The sequence below is a fragment of the Camelus ferus genome, chromosome X (genome assembly GCF_009834535.1).
Source record: "Camelus ferus isolate YT-003-E chromosome X, BCGSAC_Cfer_1.0, whole genome shotgun sequence".
NCBI classification, from domain to species: domain Eukaryota; kingdom Metazoa; phylum Chordata; class Mammalia; order Artiodactyla; family Camelidae; genus Camelus; species Camelus ferus.
The window spans coordinates 78,381,652-78,399,945 of record NC_045732.1 but is presented as its reverse complement, the minus strand read 5'-3'; the positions used below and the strand labels follow the sequence as shown (position 1 = coordinate 78,399,945).

Genomic DNA, 18,294 nt, shown 5'->3' with positions numbered 1-18,294 from the left:
GTTATACATACTACCAGGAAGATTCCTTAAAAGGAAGGTTTTTTTTTTTTTAAACAGCCTTCCATTTGCTGTTTAGAATATCATTGTATGTCTCAAACTTTAACATCCATCTTGGACTATTTGGAGACCCTGTAAATGCAGCAAGAAGATATAAGACACTTGTTTCCCTAATAACGCCATTTACTATCTACCCGTTTACTTTTTTACTGTGATGGAAAATGTAACTTTAACTTTGCTGAAGGCAGTATTTTTAGAGTTTTTGCTTCGTTCTCAACCAAATTTAATTAAAACTAATTCAACCTAATAAATTGTTATGAACATATTATGGACCTAAATAAAAACACCCTGATCTTTTGACTTTCATCTTAGAGCTATTAACATAGGGCTTAATCGAAGGACTATATCTGTGTATAAGACAGATACTATTCATATAATAATACAATGCTAGAACTAAAAAAATACAAAAAGGTTTTCAACTTTATTAGTGATCAACAAGATGAGAATTAAAGCCACAATGCAATACTACTATACACTCAACAGAATGGCGAAAATGAACAAAACAGACATTACTAAGTATTGGTAGAGATGTGGAGGAAGTAACTCTCCAAGATTGCTGTTAGAAGTGAAAATCAGTAAGGACACTTTGGAAAACTGCTGGCTTTGTCTACTAGAGCTGAATACATACATATATACATATGTATTCCACTCCTATTATGTACCCAGCCTAAATATCGAACAAGTGTACATATGTTCACAACAAGAATATTCACAGCAGCACAATTTGTAAAAACCTCTTAAAAATTGAAACTATCTCTCAATGGTAGAATGAATAAACAATGGTATACTCACACAATGGAATATTACACAGCAATGAAAATTACTGAACTATTGCTTCATGTAACAACATGGATGAATCTCACAAACATAATACTGATTGAAAGAAATTAGATCCAAGAGTACATGCTATATTGGCTCCATCTATATATGGTTCAAAAATAGGTGAAAGTAACAGAGTGTTTGACGTCAAGACAGTGACAAATCAGGATTCCAACTAAAGCATCTGGCTACAGAGCCATGTTCTTAATTATTATCCTACATTGTCTTTCTAGGAAAGAGAAAAAAATCCAATTCATTTTATAACTTAATAAAATATTCCTGATACCAAAACTAGACAAGAGAAGTCCAAGATAAGAACATTTTAGACTAATCTCACTTATGAACACAGATGTAACAGCCTTACACCAAATATTAGCTACTAGAATCTACTTTGTATTAAAAGAACCATACATCATAGTAGAGTAGGATTTATCTCAGGAATGCAACAACAGTTCACTGTTTAAAAAGCTTTGAATGTAAGTAATTACCTTTACTAACTTAATGGGAAAACAACCACATCATCATCTCAGGAAATGACAAACAGGCATTTGATAAAACTTAAACATTCATGATTAAAAACTCTCAGTAAACTAAAATTAGAAAATCCCTTAACTTAGTAAAGGAATTGAGGGTCTCTGCCACAAAATCATAACGAACTCATACTTAATGATGGGATGTCAGAAGTATCTCAATTAGAGTCAGAAAGACAATGATATTTGCCACCCAACTCTGCTATTCAATGTTTACAGGTCCATACTAATGAAATAAGAATACTCCTGGGAAAAAAGGATGGACACACACAAATACTGGAAAGAGTCAAACCTGTCATTTGCAGATGATATGATCATCTACCTAGAAAAATCCAACATAACCCAAGGACAAACTATTACTATTAAGAGTTCAGCAGTGTGGCTAGTGAGATCAACATAGAGTAATCCATAGCACTTCACAGCAAGAATAATCATCTAGAATTTATAACAGAAAAAGGAAAAATCCTATTTAGAACAAAAACTATGAATCTAATGAGAAATACTACAGTAGATATCTGTTGGTTTTGCTGCCACATATTCTCTCCTCCGAGAAATAGGACCTGTGAAAGTAAAATTACCAAAACCCACTTCTCCCTTAAGGTGAGGACCTAACCTTGGATTAGCTTTCTAGTTTGTTCCCCCTGAAAATCTGATGAAGATGGACTGTCAGCTGTGAGACAGGTGGGCCTGCTCTTGGTCAAATGCCCCAGGTGGTACCCTGTATCTGGTCTGGGAGGGCAGAGAGTCAACGTAAACACCTGCTAGAAGCCACAGCTCAGGGCTGCCTGCCGAGTGCACTGCATCTCTTGTTCCTGGGCCCTGGCCCTGGCTGGGACCAAGGCTATGCACAGGACAGAGTGGTCCCTAATTTGGGACATGGGCCTCTAAGCCACAGTGGCTCCTGCTCCCTCCCACCGCCACCCAGCATGCTCTCATTTCTTCATACCTGGGCTGTTCACTGGGGGCCAGAAAAGAGCCTAGACTGCTGTGAGTATGCTTGCTGATGCCAGCCTGCCGACAGACTAGGTTTCTTGTTCTGCATCCTGCAAACCCGAGTATATACAGGTGCCAGGATGGCCTATTTCAGTTTCATGAGTGTGAAACATCTACCTGATCCAGAAACCACTGCTGCTGATTGAGCAGAGTGAATGCTGCAACATGCCAACTGAAGAAAATGTCAATATATTTCTGAAGATTAAAATGAGATAAATGAAGGGAGGGACATATACCACATTCATGGATGGGAAGAGTGGAGTATAAATGCCCTACTAAGTCCAAAGCCTGGAACAGTTTGCATTTCTGAGTCTTTTCCTCTAAAACTTTCATGGTCTTATGTTTTCTATTTGGACCTATGCCTTTTAATTTTTATGTCTGGTATGAGGTTTAGACTGACATTTATTTTGTATATGGTAGTCTAACTGTTCTAAAACCATGTGTTGAAAATGCTATCCTTTATCCACTGAATAGCTTTTTCAGTTTTGTCAAAAATCAATTGGCCATCTTTGTGTGGGTCTATTTCTGAACTCTATTTCATTCCATTAGTCTAGGTGTTTATCCCTTAACTACCACCACACTGTCTTGATTATTGTCATTTCATAGTGTCTTAAAATTGGTTAGTATGATTCCTCCAACTTTATTCTTCCTTTTCAAAATTATTTAAGGTAGTCAAGTTTCTTTGCCTTTCTATATAAATTTTAGAATCAATTTGTCTATAGCTACAAAAAATCTTGCTGAAATTTTGATTGCTACTGCTCTAAATCTATAGATTAATTTGAGGAGAACTAAAATCTTTACTGTGTTGTCTTCCAATGAGTAAGTATGGTATATCTTTCCATTTAATTAGGTTTTCTCTGATTTCTTTCATCAACGTTCTGTGGTTTTCAGCATATAGATTTGATACTTTGATTAACTTACACCTAAGTGTTTCATTTTTTGTATTGTAAATAGTACAGTTAAAATTTTGTTTCCAATTTTATATAGAAATATGATTGCTTTTGTGTGTTGATATTGTATCCAGTGACATCACTTAACTCATTTATTACTTCTTGGGATTTCTTTATAGACTCCTGGGGATTTTCTATGCAGACAACCATGTCTTATGCACATAGGGATCAATTTGTTTTTTTTCAATCTATATGCCTTTTATTTCTTGCTTTATTACACCAAGACTTCCAGCACAAAGTTAAATAGAAGTGGGGAGAGGGAACTTTTCAGCACCACACTCTACTTCTAGGAGTATTATGAATGATACACCTTTTGATCTACAGGTGTGATTCTGTTCATTTTTTTAAACTGAGGTAAAAATCAGAAAACATAAAATTCACCAAGTTAACCATTTTAAAGTGTGTGATTCAGTGACTTGTTGTACATTTACAATGTTGCACACCCATTACCGTTATCTAATTTCATATTTTCATCACCCCAAAGCCTATGCCTATTAAGCAGTCACTCCATGTTATGGTGTGAATTGTGTCCCTTCAAATTCGTATGTTGAATCCCTAACCCCCAGTACCTCAAAATGTGACTGTATTTGGAGACAGGGCCTCTAAAGAGGTGATTAAGGTAAAATAAGGTCATTAAGGCTGGGCCCAAATCTAATCTGACTGGTGCCCTTATACGGAAGGGGAAATTTGGACATACAAAGTGGCACCAGGGATGTGCATTTACAGAGGAAAGGCCATGTGAGGACACAATAGGAAGGTAGCCACCTGCAAGCTAGGAAGAGGCCTCAGAAGAAACCAATCTGCCAGCACCTTGATCTCTGACTTCTAGCCTCCAGAACTGTGGGATAATAAATTTTTGTTGTTTAAGCCACCCAGTTGGTGGTATTTTTTATAGCAGCCATAGCAAAGTCAACATTCCCAATTTACCTCTCTCCTCCAATTTCTGTCTCTACAGATTTGCCTGTTCTGGACATTTCATACCATATGTGGCCTTTTGCATCAGACTTCTTTAACTTAGTATTCAGGGTTATAGCATTTGTCAGTACTTCATTTCCTTTTATGACTGAATATTCCACTGTATAGCTACACTACATTTTGTTTATCCATTTATCAGTTGATGGACATTTGGGTTGTTTCCACTTTTTGTCTGTTATAGACAATGCTGCTGTGAGCATTCAAGTATAATTTTTTGTTCAAGTGCCTGTTTTCAGTTGTCCTTGGTATATACCTAGGAGTGGAATTATGTATCAATTTTTGAGGAATCATCAAACTTTCTCACAGCATCTGAACCATTCTAGGTTCCCACCTGCAATGGGTCAAAGTTCCATTTCTCCATGTCCTCAGCAACACATTATTTTTCTTAAAAGAAAAATTATAGCGATCCTAGTGGGTGAGAAGCAGTATCTCACGATGATTTTTATTTGCCTTTCCCTAAAAACTAATGCTGTTGGGCAGTTGCCTTTGTGCTTAGGGGCCATGTCTATGCAAGTCCTTTGCCCATCTTTGAAAATTGAGGTGAAATTCACATAACATAAAATTAACCAATTTAAAGTGAACAGTTCAGTAGGATTTACTACATTTACATTGTTGTGGGACCACAACCCCATCTAGTTCTAAAACATTTTCATTACCCCAGAATAAAACTGCATATCCATTAAAGCAGCTGCTCCCAAGCCTTCCCTCTGATCAACCCATGCCACCACCAATCTGCTTTCTGTCTCTATTCTGGATATTTCATATAAATGAAATCATACAATATGCAGCCTTTTGTGTTTGGCTTCTTTCACTCAGCATGTTTTCAAGACTCCTCCACATTGTAGCATGTTTCAATACTTCATTCATTTTGGCGGGGGGGGGGCGGTGATGTAGTTAGGTTTTTTTAATTCATTTTTAATGGAGGTCCTGGGGATTGAACCTAGGACCTCATACATGCTAGTCATGCACTCTACCACTGAGCTATACCCTCCCCGCTACTTCATTCATTTTTTATGAATGAGTAATAGTCCATTGAACAGATATACTAAATTTTGTTTATCCATTCATTAGTTGATAGACATTTGGGTTGTTTCCACCTTCTAGCTATTGTGAATAGTGCTGCTATGAATATTCACATATAAGTGTTTCAGTACCAAACTGTTTCCACAGCAGCCTCACCATTATACATTCCCTCCAGGAATGTCTAACAGTTCCAGTTTCTCTACATCTTTGCCAACAGTTGTTATTTTCCATTTTTTAAATTATGGTCAACTTAGTGAAGGTAAGGAATATCTTGTTATAGTTTTGATTTGCATTTTCCAAGTGACTAATGATATTGAGCATCTTTTCGTGTGCTTGTTGGCTATTTGTACATCTTTGGAGAAATGTCCATTCAAGTCCTTTGCTCATTTTTAAATTGAGTGTTTGTCATTTTGTTGCTGACTTGTAAGAGATCATTATATATTCTGAGTACTAGACCCATTCAGATAGAAGATTTGCAAATATTTTATCCTGTAGGTCATCGATTCACTTTCTTGATAATGTCCTCTGATGCACAAAAGACTTTAGTTGTTATACAATCCAATTTACCTGTTTTTGTTATTCATGCTTTTGGTGTCACATCTAAGATTCCATTACCAAATCCAATGTCATGAAGATTTATCCCTATGTTTTCTTCTAAGCATTTTATGGTTTTAGCTCTTTTATTTAGGTCATTAATGATCTATTTTGAGTTAATTTTTGTATACAGTGTATGTGGATAGCCAGTTGTCCCATCACCACTTGTTGAACAGACTCTTCTTCCCTCATTGAATGACATCAGCACTCTTCTTGAAAATCAATTGATCACAGATATGCAGGCTTACTTCTGGATTCTCAATTTTATTCCTTCGGTCTCTATGTCTCTACTTGTGCTAGGTCCACACTCTTTGGTTACTAAAGCTTTGTAGTAAGTTTTGAAAGCTGGAAATGTGATTCCTCTAACTGTGTTCTTTATATATATATGTGTATGTGTGTGTGTGTGTGTGTGTGTGTGTGTGTGTGTGTGTGTGTGTGTGTGTGTGTGTGTGTGTGTGTGTGTGTATAATTTTGGCTATTCAAGGCAACTTGCAATTTCATATGAATATTAGGATCATCTTTCCCATTTCTGTAAAACGGGGCATTGAAATTTCAATAAGGATTGTATTGAATCTGTTTATCTCTCTGGGAAGTACTGTCATCTGTGTCTTGCAATACATGAACATGAGATGTCTTTTAATTAGGTGTTCTTTAACTTTTTTCAGCAATATATTCTAGTTTTAACTTTTACAAGCCTTTCCCTTTCTTGGTTAAATTTTTTGCTAGATATTTTATTATTTTGGATGCTACTGTAAATGGATTTTTTAAATTTCCTTTTTAGATTGTTCATTGCTGGTGTGTAGAAATAAGATGATTTTTGTGCATTGATTTTGAACACTTCAACTTTGCTGAATTCATCTATTAACTCCAGTAGCTTTTTTCTACATATAGGATCATGTCATTTGCAAATACAGATAGTTTTACTTCTTACTTTCCAACTTGGATGCTTTTTCTTTTTTGCCTAATTGTTTAGGCTAGAACTACCAGTAAAATGTTGAATTAACAGTGGTGAAAGTGGGCATCCTTGTCTTATTCCTGATCTTAGGGAGAAAGCTTCCAGTCTTTCACCACTGACTAAAATGTTAGCTGTGGGTTTTCATAAAAGCCCATAAATGTTGAGGAACGTTCCCTAGATTCCTTGTTTTCTGAGTGTTTTTATTATGAAAAGATGTTGGAATTTGTCAGATGTGTTTTGTGCATTGATTGAGATGATTGTATGGGTTTTCCCCCTTCATTCTATTAATGTGGAATATTAATTCATTCTCTTATGTTGAACTTCACTTGTATGCCAGGGATAAATGTCACTTGACCATGATGTATAAGCCTTTTAATGTGCTGTTGGATTCAGTTTGCTGGTATTTTGTTGAGGATTTTTGCATCTGTATTCATAAGGAATATTACTTTGTAATTTTGTGTGTGTGTGATATCTTTGTCTGGCTTTGGTATCAGATTAATGCTGGCCCCAAAGATGAGTTAGAAGTGTTCCCTTCTCTCCTGTTTTTTGAGACAGTTTGAGAAGGGTTGTGTTAATCCTTTAAATGTCTGGTCTTGGAGTTTTCTTTGTTGGGATTTTTTTGATCCAGTCTGTTTAATTTTCAGAGGTATTTTTAAGTTTTCTATTTGTTTTTGAGCCAGTTTTGGCAATCTGTGTGTTTCTAGGAGTTTGTCTATTTCATTTAGGTTATCTAATAATTGTTCAGTTTTACTTTATAATTCTTTATTTCTATAGTCATTAGTAATGTCCCAACTTTTACTTCAGATTTTAGTTACCTGGGCCTTCTCTCATCTTTTTCTTTGTCAATCTAGCTAGATATGTCAGTTTTGTTGATCTTTTCAAAAACTAACTTTTGATTTCTTTGATTCTATTGTTTTTCTATTCCCTATTTATTTTGTCTTGATTCTATTATTTTCTTCCTTCTGCTTCCTGCTTTGAATTTAGTCTGCACTTCTTTTTCTAGCTGCTTAAAGTGTAAACTTAGGTTACTAATTTGAGATATTTCTTTTTTAAAGTAGGCGTGTACAGGTATAGATTTCCCTCTGAGCACTGCTTTTGCTGAATCCCATAAACCTTGTATTTTCATTGCAATTAGTCTCAAAGTATTTTCTAATTTCTCCTGTGATTTCTTCTGTCTCCCACTGGTTGTTTAAGAGTGTGTTCTTTAATTTCCACATATTTGTGAATGCTCCAGACTGCTTTCTGTAACTGGTTTCATATTCCATTCCATTTTTTGCAGAAGATGTTTTGTACGATTTCAGTCTTCAAACATTTATTGAGACTTGTTTTGTGAACTAACATGTGGTTTATCGTGGAGAATGTTTTATGTGCACTTAAGAATGTGTATTCAGCTGCTGTTGGGTGAAGTCTGCATGTGTCTGTTAGGTGTAGTTTATAGTGTTGTTCAAGTATTCTATCTGTTTATTTCTTCTAATTGCTCTATCCTTTATTGAAACTGGGGTACTGAAGTCTCCCACTAGTATTGTTGAGCTGCCTACTTCTCCCTTCAATTCTGTCCACTTCTGTGATATATTTTGGGGTCCTTTTGTTAGGTATATGTATTGTTTATAACTGTTATATCTTCTTGTTGGATTGACACTTTTATCATCATACAATGTCCTCTTTTTTCTCTTATAACAATTTTTGTCTTAAAGACTATTTTTTTTCTGATATTAGTAAAGCCACTCCAGCTCTCTTTGATAACTATTTGCATGCAATATCTTTTTCCATTCTTTTACCTTCAACCTACTTTTGTCTTTGAATCTAAAGTGAGTCTTTTGTAGATGGGTTTTTTTTTTTCTTTTATTCATTCTGCCAATCACTGCCTTTCAACTGGAAAGTTTACTTATGTTTATATTTCATATAATTACTGATAAGGAAAGACTTCTGCCATTTTGCTATTAGTTTCCTATATGTCTTATGTTATTTTTTGTTCCTCAATTCCTCCATTACTGCCTTTTGTATTAGAAAGGCATTTTCTAGTACACTATTTTGCTTTCTCTCTCTCTCCCTCTTTCTTTTACTATATATCCCTATTTTATTAATGGTTTTCCCTGGAAATTATAATTAAAATCTTAATTTATAACAGTTTAGTTGAAATCAATACTTAGTGTCAATCAAATACACAATGTTCCTAAGTAGCCACTCCCATCCTTTTATGTTATTATTACCCATTATATCTTTATAAAGTGTCTATCAACTTAGATTTGTAACTGTTGCTTTATGTAGTTGTCTTTTAAATCATATAGGAGAAAAAAAGAGGAGTTACAACTGAAAATACATTAATACTGACTTTTATATTTAATTATGTAGTTATCTTTCTGGTGTTATTTCTTGGTGTGGATTCAAGTTACCATCTAGTGTCCTTTTATTTCAGCCTGAAGGATTCCCTGCAGCATTTCTTGTAGGACAGGTCTACTAGTGAAAACACTCTCTCAGTTGCTGTTTACCTGGGAATGTCTTAATTTCTCCTTCATTTTTAAAAGATAGTTTTGCCAGATACAGAATTCTTGCTTGGTACTTTGTGTCTTAATCAGCACTTGAATATGTCAGCCCATTGCCTTTTGGCCTCCCTGGTTTTTGATGATAAATTGCCCCTCAATCTTATTGAAAATCCCTTGTATGTAATGAGTCACTTGTCTCTTATTGCTTTCAAGATTGTCTTTGGCTTCTGACACTGATTATAATGTCTTGATGTTGGTCTTCTTGAGTTTATCCTGTTTGGAGCTGAGATTCTTGACATGTATGGGTTCATGCGTTTCATGAAATTTCGGAAGTTTTTGACCATTATTTCTTTGTATACATTTTCTGCTCCTTTCACTCTTTCATCTTCTACTGGGAGTCCAATTATGAGTATATTGATAATGTTTAAGATGTCCCATAGGTCTCAGGCTCTGTTCATTTTTCTTCATTCTTTTTTCTTTCTGCTCCTCTGACTGGGTAATCTCAGTCCACCTATCTTGAAGTTTGGTGATTCTTTCTTTTATCTCCTCAAACCTGCTGTTGAACCTCTCTAGTGAATTTTTCACTTCCCTTACTGTACTTCTCAGTTCCTGAATTACTATTTGGTTCCCTTTTATAATTTCTCTTTATTGATATTCTCTATTAGATATTTTCTGTCATTCTCATGGTTTAGTTAGTGCTTTGTATATCATTTCCTTTAGGTTTCTGAGAATATTTTAAACAGTTGATTGACATTCTTTGTCTATAAGCTCCGTGTCTTGGCTTCCTCCAGGAATGTTTTCATTAAATTTCTTTTTCCTGCTTATGGCCCATAATTTTTCTTTGAATGCCAGGTTTTTGTTGCAGTTAAAAACTGGACATTTTGAATATTATAATGTGGTAACCATGGAAATCATGTTTTACCCCCTCTCTAGAGTTTGTTGTTGCTGCTTATTTTATTTTGTCTGTGTGTTTAGTGACTTTACTGAACTAATTTTTTATAGTCTATACTCTGTAACACGTGGCCACCGAGGTCTGTCCTCTTAGCTTAGTGGCAATCTAGTTAATTGACAGAGATTTGCTTAAATGCTGAGATTCTGGTGTTTTTTTTCCTTAAGTATTTGCCCAGTTGCTATAAAATATTGACTAGTTTCTAGAGTTCCAATAAAGTTGATTGTGACAGTTTTTGCCAGATTATTCACTGCTTTTGTGGAGGACTTTTAAAGTTTCCTGAGTCTTATTTATAGTCTATGGAAAATATTGTTGTTTTTGTTTTAGCAGGCAATTTACCTAGTTAACGTCAGGCTGAAATTTCTACAGTGGGCTGTGGTTACAATGTCAGTTTAAGATCTTTCCTGCATGTGTGCCACCCAGACCTATGTGGTGGTCTGCTGGGATACAAAAGAAAATAAGAGCAGAGAATGTCCCAGAGCTGAAATACCAGTTCTGTCTGATTGAAAGCAACCAGCAGTTTGACTCATAGAATATCCACACTCTAGATCTATCATAGAAAATTTCACAACATCAAAAATAGAGAAATTCCTAAAAGCTGGCAGAAGGAAAGAAAAAAGTCCCCTACAAAACAGCAAGAATTAGACTGGTAAAAGATTTTTCATCAGTATCACTGGATGTTTTAAAAACAATGATACAATGCCTTTAAAGTTCTGACAGGGAAAATGTTGATTTGGAACTCTTTATCCACTAGGGTTATTAATGAAGAATAAAATATTTTTAGGCAAGCACAGACCCAGAATGTTTAATGTAAATGCACACCTTTCTTAGGAAGTTACTAGAGGGCCTTTAACAGCAAAATGACAGAAAAATGACATGCAATCCAGACAACGATGGATCCAACCCAGGAGAATAATAAAGGAAAGTCCCAGGATGTCAGCTGAGACCTGAGTAGTGTAGGAAGATGGAAGGCTTTAGGGAGTGATCCTAGGAAAAGAAAGGACCCCCAAGATTTGTATATTACTCCTAAGAATTTGGAACTCAGGGAGGTGATGATAAAGGCAGAAAACTAAGGGAGAAAAAAACCACTCAAAAACCCATGAAAAAGCAAGAAGCTATACAAGAAAGGAAATGGAACCATAGTATACTACTTTACCCTGCTCAGTTGTATATGGAATAATATTTACAAAATTGTAACAGTATAAACACTTTTCTATTCTTAGAATCAACTAGTAGACAAAGCACAGAAAATGCAATTGTGGTTATGACACAGAAACAGATTATGACACAGAAACAGATTTTTGCAGCTGTGAAAATATAGAGGTTAATGGTAAAACTGCAAGTAACAGTAGGAAGCCAAAAGATACTGTCTGTTGTTTGTTGTTGACAAAGAAGGGGCAAATTCCATTTTAAAGACCAGAAAACTAACAACAAAAGAACAAAAAGTAGTAATATAACTAAACCGGGGAGAATGGAGATGGGGCAGTGTAAGTGACCTAACTCATTTGTGAGAGCAAGATAACATAAGAAGAAGAAATAATATCTAACCTTAGTAAATCAAGAAAGAATATCCAAACTATATTGCTTAGAGATATCAGAGTAAACTTCAGAAGAACTAAAAACAAAATTAGGAGAAAGGGGTTCCTCCTGAGTAGTGAGACTATATGTCATAAATTTTCATGTACCATTTGATATTTTTATGCATGTGCATCTATTAGTTTGATGAAATTTTGTAAAAATTAAGACTTTTGTATAGTTCAACATTCCAGAGCTATGTAAAGATACAATTAAGTCTCCACACACTCTGCTCCCTCATTCCCACCTCCTCTCTGCTAAGATGACCAATGTGTTTCCTTTCACATACTGTGTGTATTTACAAGCATCCTATACATACTATTCTTGTACCTTGCCTTTTTTATGTAACAATATGTCTTGGAGATATTTATGTATTAGTACTGAGCTTCTTCATATTTTTAATGGCTGCATATGATTCCATTATTTAGATGCATCATAATTTATTTAGTCAGTTCTGTACTGACAGGCATCTGTTATTTTCCCCAATTCTTTGCCATTTCAAACAATACTATCATAATAAATTGACAAATATTTTAAGAAAAAAATTTAAGGCATTCTTTGCTTCTGTCTCTCAATTAGATAATGAACTTGGCTTTCATATCTGCATCCTTAGCATACAGAAGCTATGGAATATGTTAATTTAGGTTGAATTGAATTTAAATGTGGAAACTAACCTATGCAAATATTTAAATAAGATACTGTAATTCTAAAATCAATTTTATGGCACAGCAAAGACAAGAGTATTATGGCTAGAAATTCATAATACTCTGCATACTCAGTCTTTGCTTTACAATTAAACAGAGAAAGGAAAAGTAACACTGCAGCTCAGTAAAGGAAAACTGGGACAGGGCTATGGTCAGGTAATTGCAATGAACAGACTGCTCACATGATCCTAGCTTTCTAGATAACCAATATTCAAGATGCTGAAGAGCTTCTAACTTCTCACAGAGATGTTAATGGGTATACGTAGACTACAGAATCCTTAGTATCTTACTAATGAGAGAAAGAAAATGGAACAAATCAATCGATTTCCTGGACTGGAAATTAACCCACCAATACATACATACTTACTCTGAGCTCTTTTGGGCCTGTATGGATTGAAAGCAAGTGTAGAGTACCCGTCCAGTCTACAAAATTAAAAAAAAAAAAGAAAGAAACAAAGAAACAAAGAGAATAAGGTCACACAGAGGATTAATACTGAAAAAGGTATAGCAATTTAGTAGACTCTAACCTAAAACTCAAAGGCCCCTCTGGGAATGGAAGTTTAAAAGAGATTCCAAAGATGGAACATGGCATAAACGAAGTCTGTGTAAGAAAGATCAAATACTCAGTCAACATCTGTTCACATGACAGCAGAGAACTGCTCACAGACTCAAGAACCAAGAAACTAAGAACCAGACCATTCACATTGCTTTGTTGGACACTGACAAAGTCCTTCAAAAACTATTTATAATGACAATAAATAAATTTATGATGACAAAGCCAAAGCATTTCAAATGAAGTATGAAGTTCGAGATACTGAACTTTAATGTTTCCAGAAAAGACTGATTTTGTGAACAATACTTATTATTAACATAGATTTTTGAGAATATAGCTAACATACTAAACAACAGGACACACTTGCTAAGTCATCAAAATTCACCCTCATTGTAAGATGACCAAATGAGTTATCATCCAAACCAGGACACTTCCAAAATGGAAAGGTGCTAATTGAATGGGAGCCTGGGACTGACAGAGGCAAGCTGGGATACGTGGCCAGGTTCTTCCTCACTCTCCTGGAGCCACACTGACTTCCCTGATGTCCCCCAGACATGCCACACTCACCTCACGGTCTTTTCACTGGCTATTCCTCTACCTGGAGTGCTCTCCCCCAAGAAATCCACAAGACTTGCTCTCTCACTTTCTTCAGGTCCTGACTCAATCACACTTCTTATTGAAACCTTCCCTGACCACCCTATTAAAACTGCAGAAACATTTTCTCTATTCTGTGTGTATGTGTGTGTTTATACACACAGGCACATATGTGCATGCGCACACACACACTCACACACGCAATACCTTTGTGTTTTTATCTTCTATGAAACAGGAAAATATAAGTCCTACAAAGCCTTGATCCATCATCTGGTACATGGCTTGCGTGCGGACATCTGCAAATAACAAAAATTAAAATCTGCTGTCAATAAACTATATCTCCCAGACATGAAGATTTAAAGATAGTAATAGCATACAATCCTCCCAGGATTCAGATTCTAAAGGCAGAACAGGGATATATTCTAAGGACAATATGATTGTCAAAGAATAAACATTTTGGTAGGTTAGGGAAACACCATGGGAGACTGCAATTAGATAAGAAAACATTAATAACTCTAGGCTGCCTAGCAGCCCACGACTAACCGTGCTATGAAATGTACATAAATGGAAAACTTCAGTTAGTCCAAAAAATCCTGATAATTTCTTCCAGGAGAACTGTGAAAGAAAGGAAGGCATTGGAAGGAGTCAAAAAGATTTCTTGGAATAAGCCTTTTGGTGGACAGCTTCTAGGGAAGTGGGTATGTTAGACCTGATACTAAAGAATGGAAGTGTGGAACTATCACAGAGCAAATGCTTATTGAGGAAACCATCAAACAGAAATGACCGCAACAGAATTAAACTCAATGTTCCAGGGAATAGAAACAAAACATCACAATATGGTTATGCAATTTTTGAAAAGGAAGTAATAACAATATTTGAAAGGATTAGTTAAAAGATTCCCAAAATCTGAACAGAGGCAAAGTTTAAAGATCTTAATTCTTCAGACCACTGTTTATGGATACAAAAGATCGGGTATTACAACCAAACAGTGCAGAGCATGGTCTGGTCTGCTGACTTATGCCCACTTAGTTTGGCAGTATGTTCTTAAATATACTTAGCATTTATACCTTTTGACCTGGAATGGGACTTCTCCCCAATATCTTCCTAAGAGTTAAGACCAAACAGTACCCAGCAAAGAATATGAAGGAAACACTGTCTGAAACTTGGTGAAAATACACAGCATTGTATAAGTGGTCTCTGTACCGTGGTAAAAATTTTAATACCTCTAAGCCTATTTCCCGATCAGTTAAATACGGATAAACATCACCCCTACTTTGACAGGGCTTTGTCTGTATTTTAAAAATTGCAAGATCTTTTAGCACAATGCCTAGTACATCAAAGGTAGTTCAGAAGCAGTCATTACATTTCGTTTCACCCACAACCACTGATGAAGAATTAATAATCTGAGTCTGAAAAGGATTACTGTCCATACTGTGCCAGCCAAAGTGCTTTTGTCAAGATCTATTTTTGGTCCTCAATTTACCTGATCGCTCCCTCCTTGAAACACTGTCTTCACTTGGCCTCACATTCCCACTCTTCTCACCTCTGTCCTCTTAACTTCTTGGCTCTTCTTTTCCAGTCTCTTTTGCTGGATCCTTCCTACCTGCCCAAGGCTCAGTCTTCAGTCACCATGTCTTCTCTCTCTACACTCACTCCCTGCGGGATTTCATCAAAACTCATCTCTACACTGGCCACTCCCAACTCCCACCCAAGAAACTCTAGTCCCAGTCCTCCACCCAAACTCCAGATGCACATCTGTAGTTGTGTGCCTGGTACTCTGACTGGTTGTCTTAATACTGTGCTACTCAGAGTGGCAGGTCCGAGAACTATTTGTTACCTATTCACAAGGAGAGAAGAGCTTGAGCTGGAATGGAAATTAATGTTCCGTTTCCTTCATTGAGAAAGTCTTCTTAAGGAAAATGTAAGCTGAACTAAACAATATGCTAAGTTGACATGAATAATTTATGTTTGGTGTAAGCTCCTTGTGTAACTGGTCATGGACCAAGGCCAGTGCAGGTGAGCATCACTTGCCTGCCAGACATTTGAAACTCAGTATGTCCAAAACTAAACACCTGACTTCCTCCACAAAATCTGCCACTCCAAGACCACCCCCCTTCTCAATCAGAAGCAACTCCATCCATCCAGGTGTTCAAGCCAAAACACTTGAGCACATTTTTTACTCCTCTTTTTTCTCATATCCTATACCCAATTCAGCAGCAAATTCTGTTAGCTCTACCTTCAAACCATAACCAGAATTTGATCCCTTTTTACCACCTCCTCCTCAACTACTACCGTGATCCAACAAAGCCACTCTACAGTGGCCCTCAAGGGCCTTCGGATCTTCTGCTGCCCCTATTACCTCCCTGTCCTCACTTCCTATCACTCTCCCTCCTCCTCACTCAGCTCCAGCCATACAGGCTTTTCCTCATACAGTCCAGCCACGCTCCTCAGGACTGCTGCATAGATTCTTCCTCTCTGTCTGGAACGCTCTTCCAAAGATATCTGCATGGCCAATTCTCTCAGTTCCTTCAGGTTTTTGCTTAACTGTTACCTTCTCCCTGCGGCCTAATCACATTAGTTAAAATGTAAACCCCACCCCCAGCCCACAGGCACCCCATGCCCCTTAGCCTGATTCACATTTTTTCCTCAGATACCTTAATTCCTTCTAACTTACCTCCTAACTGCCAAATCCAAGAGATACAGTTTAGCCTAAATGCATGCCATCCAGGAGAACTTTCTGCAGTTGTGCTGTCCAGTTTGTCTTTCAGCATTAGAACAGGTCATTATTTCTTCAGTTGAATATCATATGAGGCAGCCTGCTTGCATTCAGGGGCCACATTATATGAGAAATATGTATTTGTATACACTAGAGACACATTCTGAGAGGAGATGTTCACATTTATGAGACAGTCTGAAGGGACAACAGAATCACAGCCCCCAGTCCCTGGTGTGAAAGCAGAACAGCATCGTATTTGTAAGCATCATATTCTTTAATTTACTCTTGACTTAAAATTTCCCTGAAACAGAAACTACAGGCGCCAGTTAATAATAAAAAATTTTAAAAGGAGACTATATGTACAAGTGTTTCTAGAATAAAAGGCCTAAGATAGCCATTGCATTACAATAAAATTTTCCTCCAGCCTTCACTTATTCTATACCTTGTCCTAATAGAGTTTCCATCTAAGTCTGTTTGGTAAAAAGCGCATAGAAATGTATTAGCATATCAAAAATTGTTTATAATGATTCTAAGGAGTTTTGACTTCTAACTTCTAGAACAGAATGCTAGTTTGGGAAAATAAACTTTTTTAAAATGATTGGTTATAGAAAACTGCTTAATTGTATTTGTAATGGTGATAAATTAACTCACTACGACATTACTGCAGCAGTTCTGATTATGTCACTTCTTATACAGGGATCAAGCAGATCTTAGAATTAGGAACAAAACTATAGGCACATTTCTTCTTTTACTATGCACTTACAGGGACAACTTAAATCAGTGCCAAGTCTCATGAAGTTTATGAAATAGGGCTGCATTATTTAAATTACTTCCCTTTTTCTTTTGAAAACCATGTCCTATAGGTAAAATTTGGATAAGGTCATTGCATGCATATATGATGTAACTAAACTCTCTCTTTCCCCACCACCAAACCTACACTTCCTCCCCCATTTCCTGTTTTCACTTAACCAGGCAAAGCAGACGCTGATCCATAGAAATCTCAGTTCAGATACTGACTCTGTCACCTACTAAACCATCTGGTTTGGGACAAGGTATTTCAGTTCTGAGCCTCAGCTTAGTTTCTTCCCTTAAGAGCCACACTCAGGAAGTGTTTCAAGAAGCAGAGAGTGGTTGTAGTGCCAAATGCTACGTAATACAGAGACTTAAAATGTTTATTAGATTTCAACATTGGGTGTCACTGATGATTTTAGCAAGATCCACTTCAACAGTGATGGGCTAGAAGCTAGACTAGCATTGGGTGAGGAGTATGGGTGAATGGGTGAGAAAGTCTTTCAGTCTGGCTGTGAAAGAGAAGACGGACCTGAAGGGGTGGGACTTGGAACTGTGTTTTTCACTGTGTTCTCTTCAACATGGGATGTGTGAGCATGTTTGAAAGCTCTATGAAGGCAGAGATCTTGCTTCTCTCATTCACCGATTTATCTCTAGCACCTTGAAGACACGGTCTCTGTTGTAAGAGGGAAGGGGGAAGATGGGCACAGTGATAAGTAAAGGGAAATGGTGAAAATTCCTTTCTAAGTGACTCCTGTTTCCTCTATAAAGGAGGAAGCAGTGGCATCTACTGAAAGTGAAGGAGGAAGTAGGGAGCTCAGAGGTGTGGGGATAAGCAAAAAGCTGAGGAACTAGTTCAGATTGAGACAAAAATGATGTGAGACTAAATGCCTTGCATGATCTGAGACTGAAGCCCTGGAAATCCACAACAATCTATTCATCGTACACATCAGCTTGGCTGGGAGAGTTTTCCTTTAGTTCTGCCCATAGTTTTACTACCACAAACACTTTGAGATCTCAGTTGACAGACCTGCT

The 18,294-nt window shown here is 36.6% G+C and overlaps 2 protein-coding genes across 4 annotated transcripts in view; one reads left to right on the top strand and one right to left on the bottom strand.

Moving 5' to 3' along the window:
- CMC4 (C-X9-C motif containing 4) overlaps positions 1-18,294 on the top strand; it is an 88,814-nt gene that overhangs the window by 48,120 nt on the left and 22,400 nt on the right. The window lies entirely within an intron of this gene.
- Positions 1-18,294, bottom strand: part of BRCC3 (BRCA1/BRCA2-containing complex subunit 3) — a 52,962-nt gene that overhangs the window by 21,943 nt on the left and 12,725 nt on the right. For all 3 annotated transcript variants that reach the window (XM_032475589.1, XM_032475591.1, XM_032475590.1), the window contains 2 exons: positions 13,962-14,050; positions 12,975-13,030 (listed from right to left, as the gene is read on the bottom strand). In XM_032475589.1, coding sequence (XP_032331480.1) covers positions 12,975-13,030; positions 13,962-14,050 — 145 coding nt within the window. The remainder of the gene's footprint in view (positions 1-12,974; positions 13,031-13,961; positions 14,051-18,294) is intronic.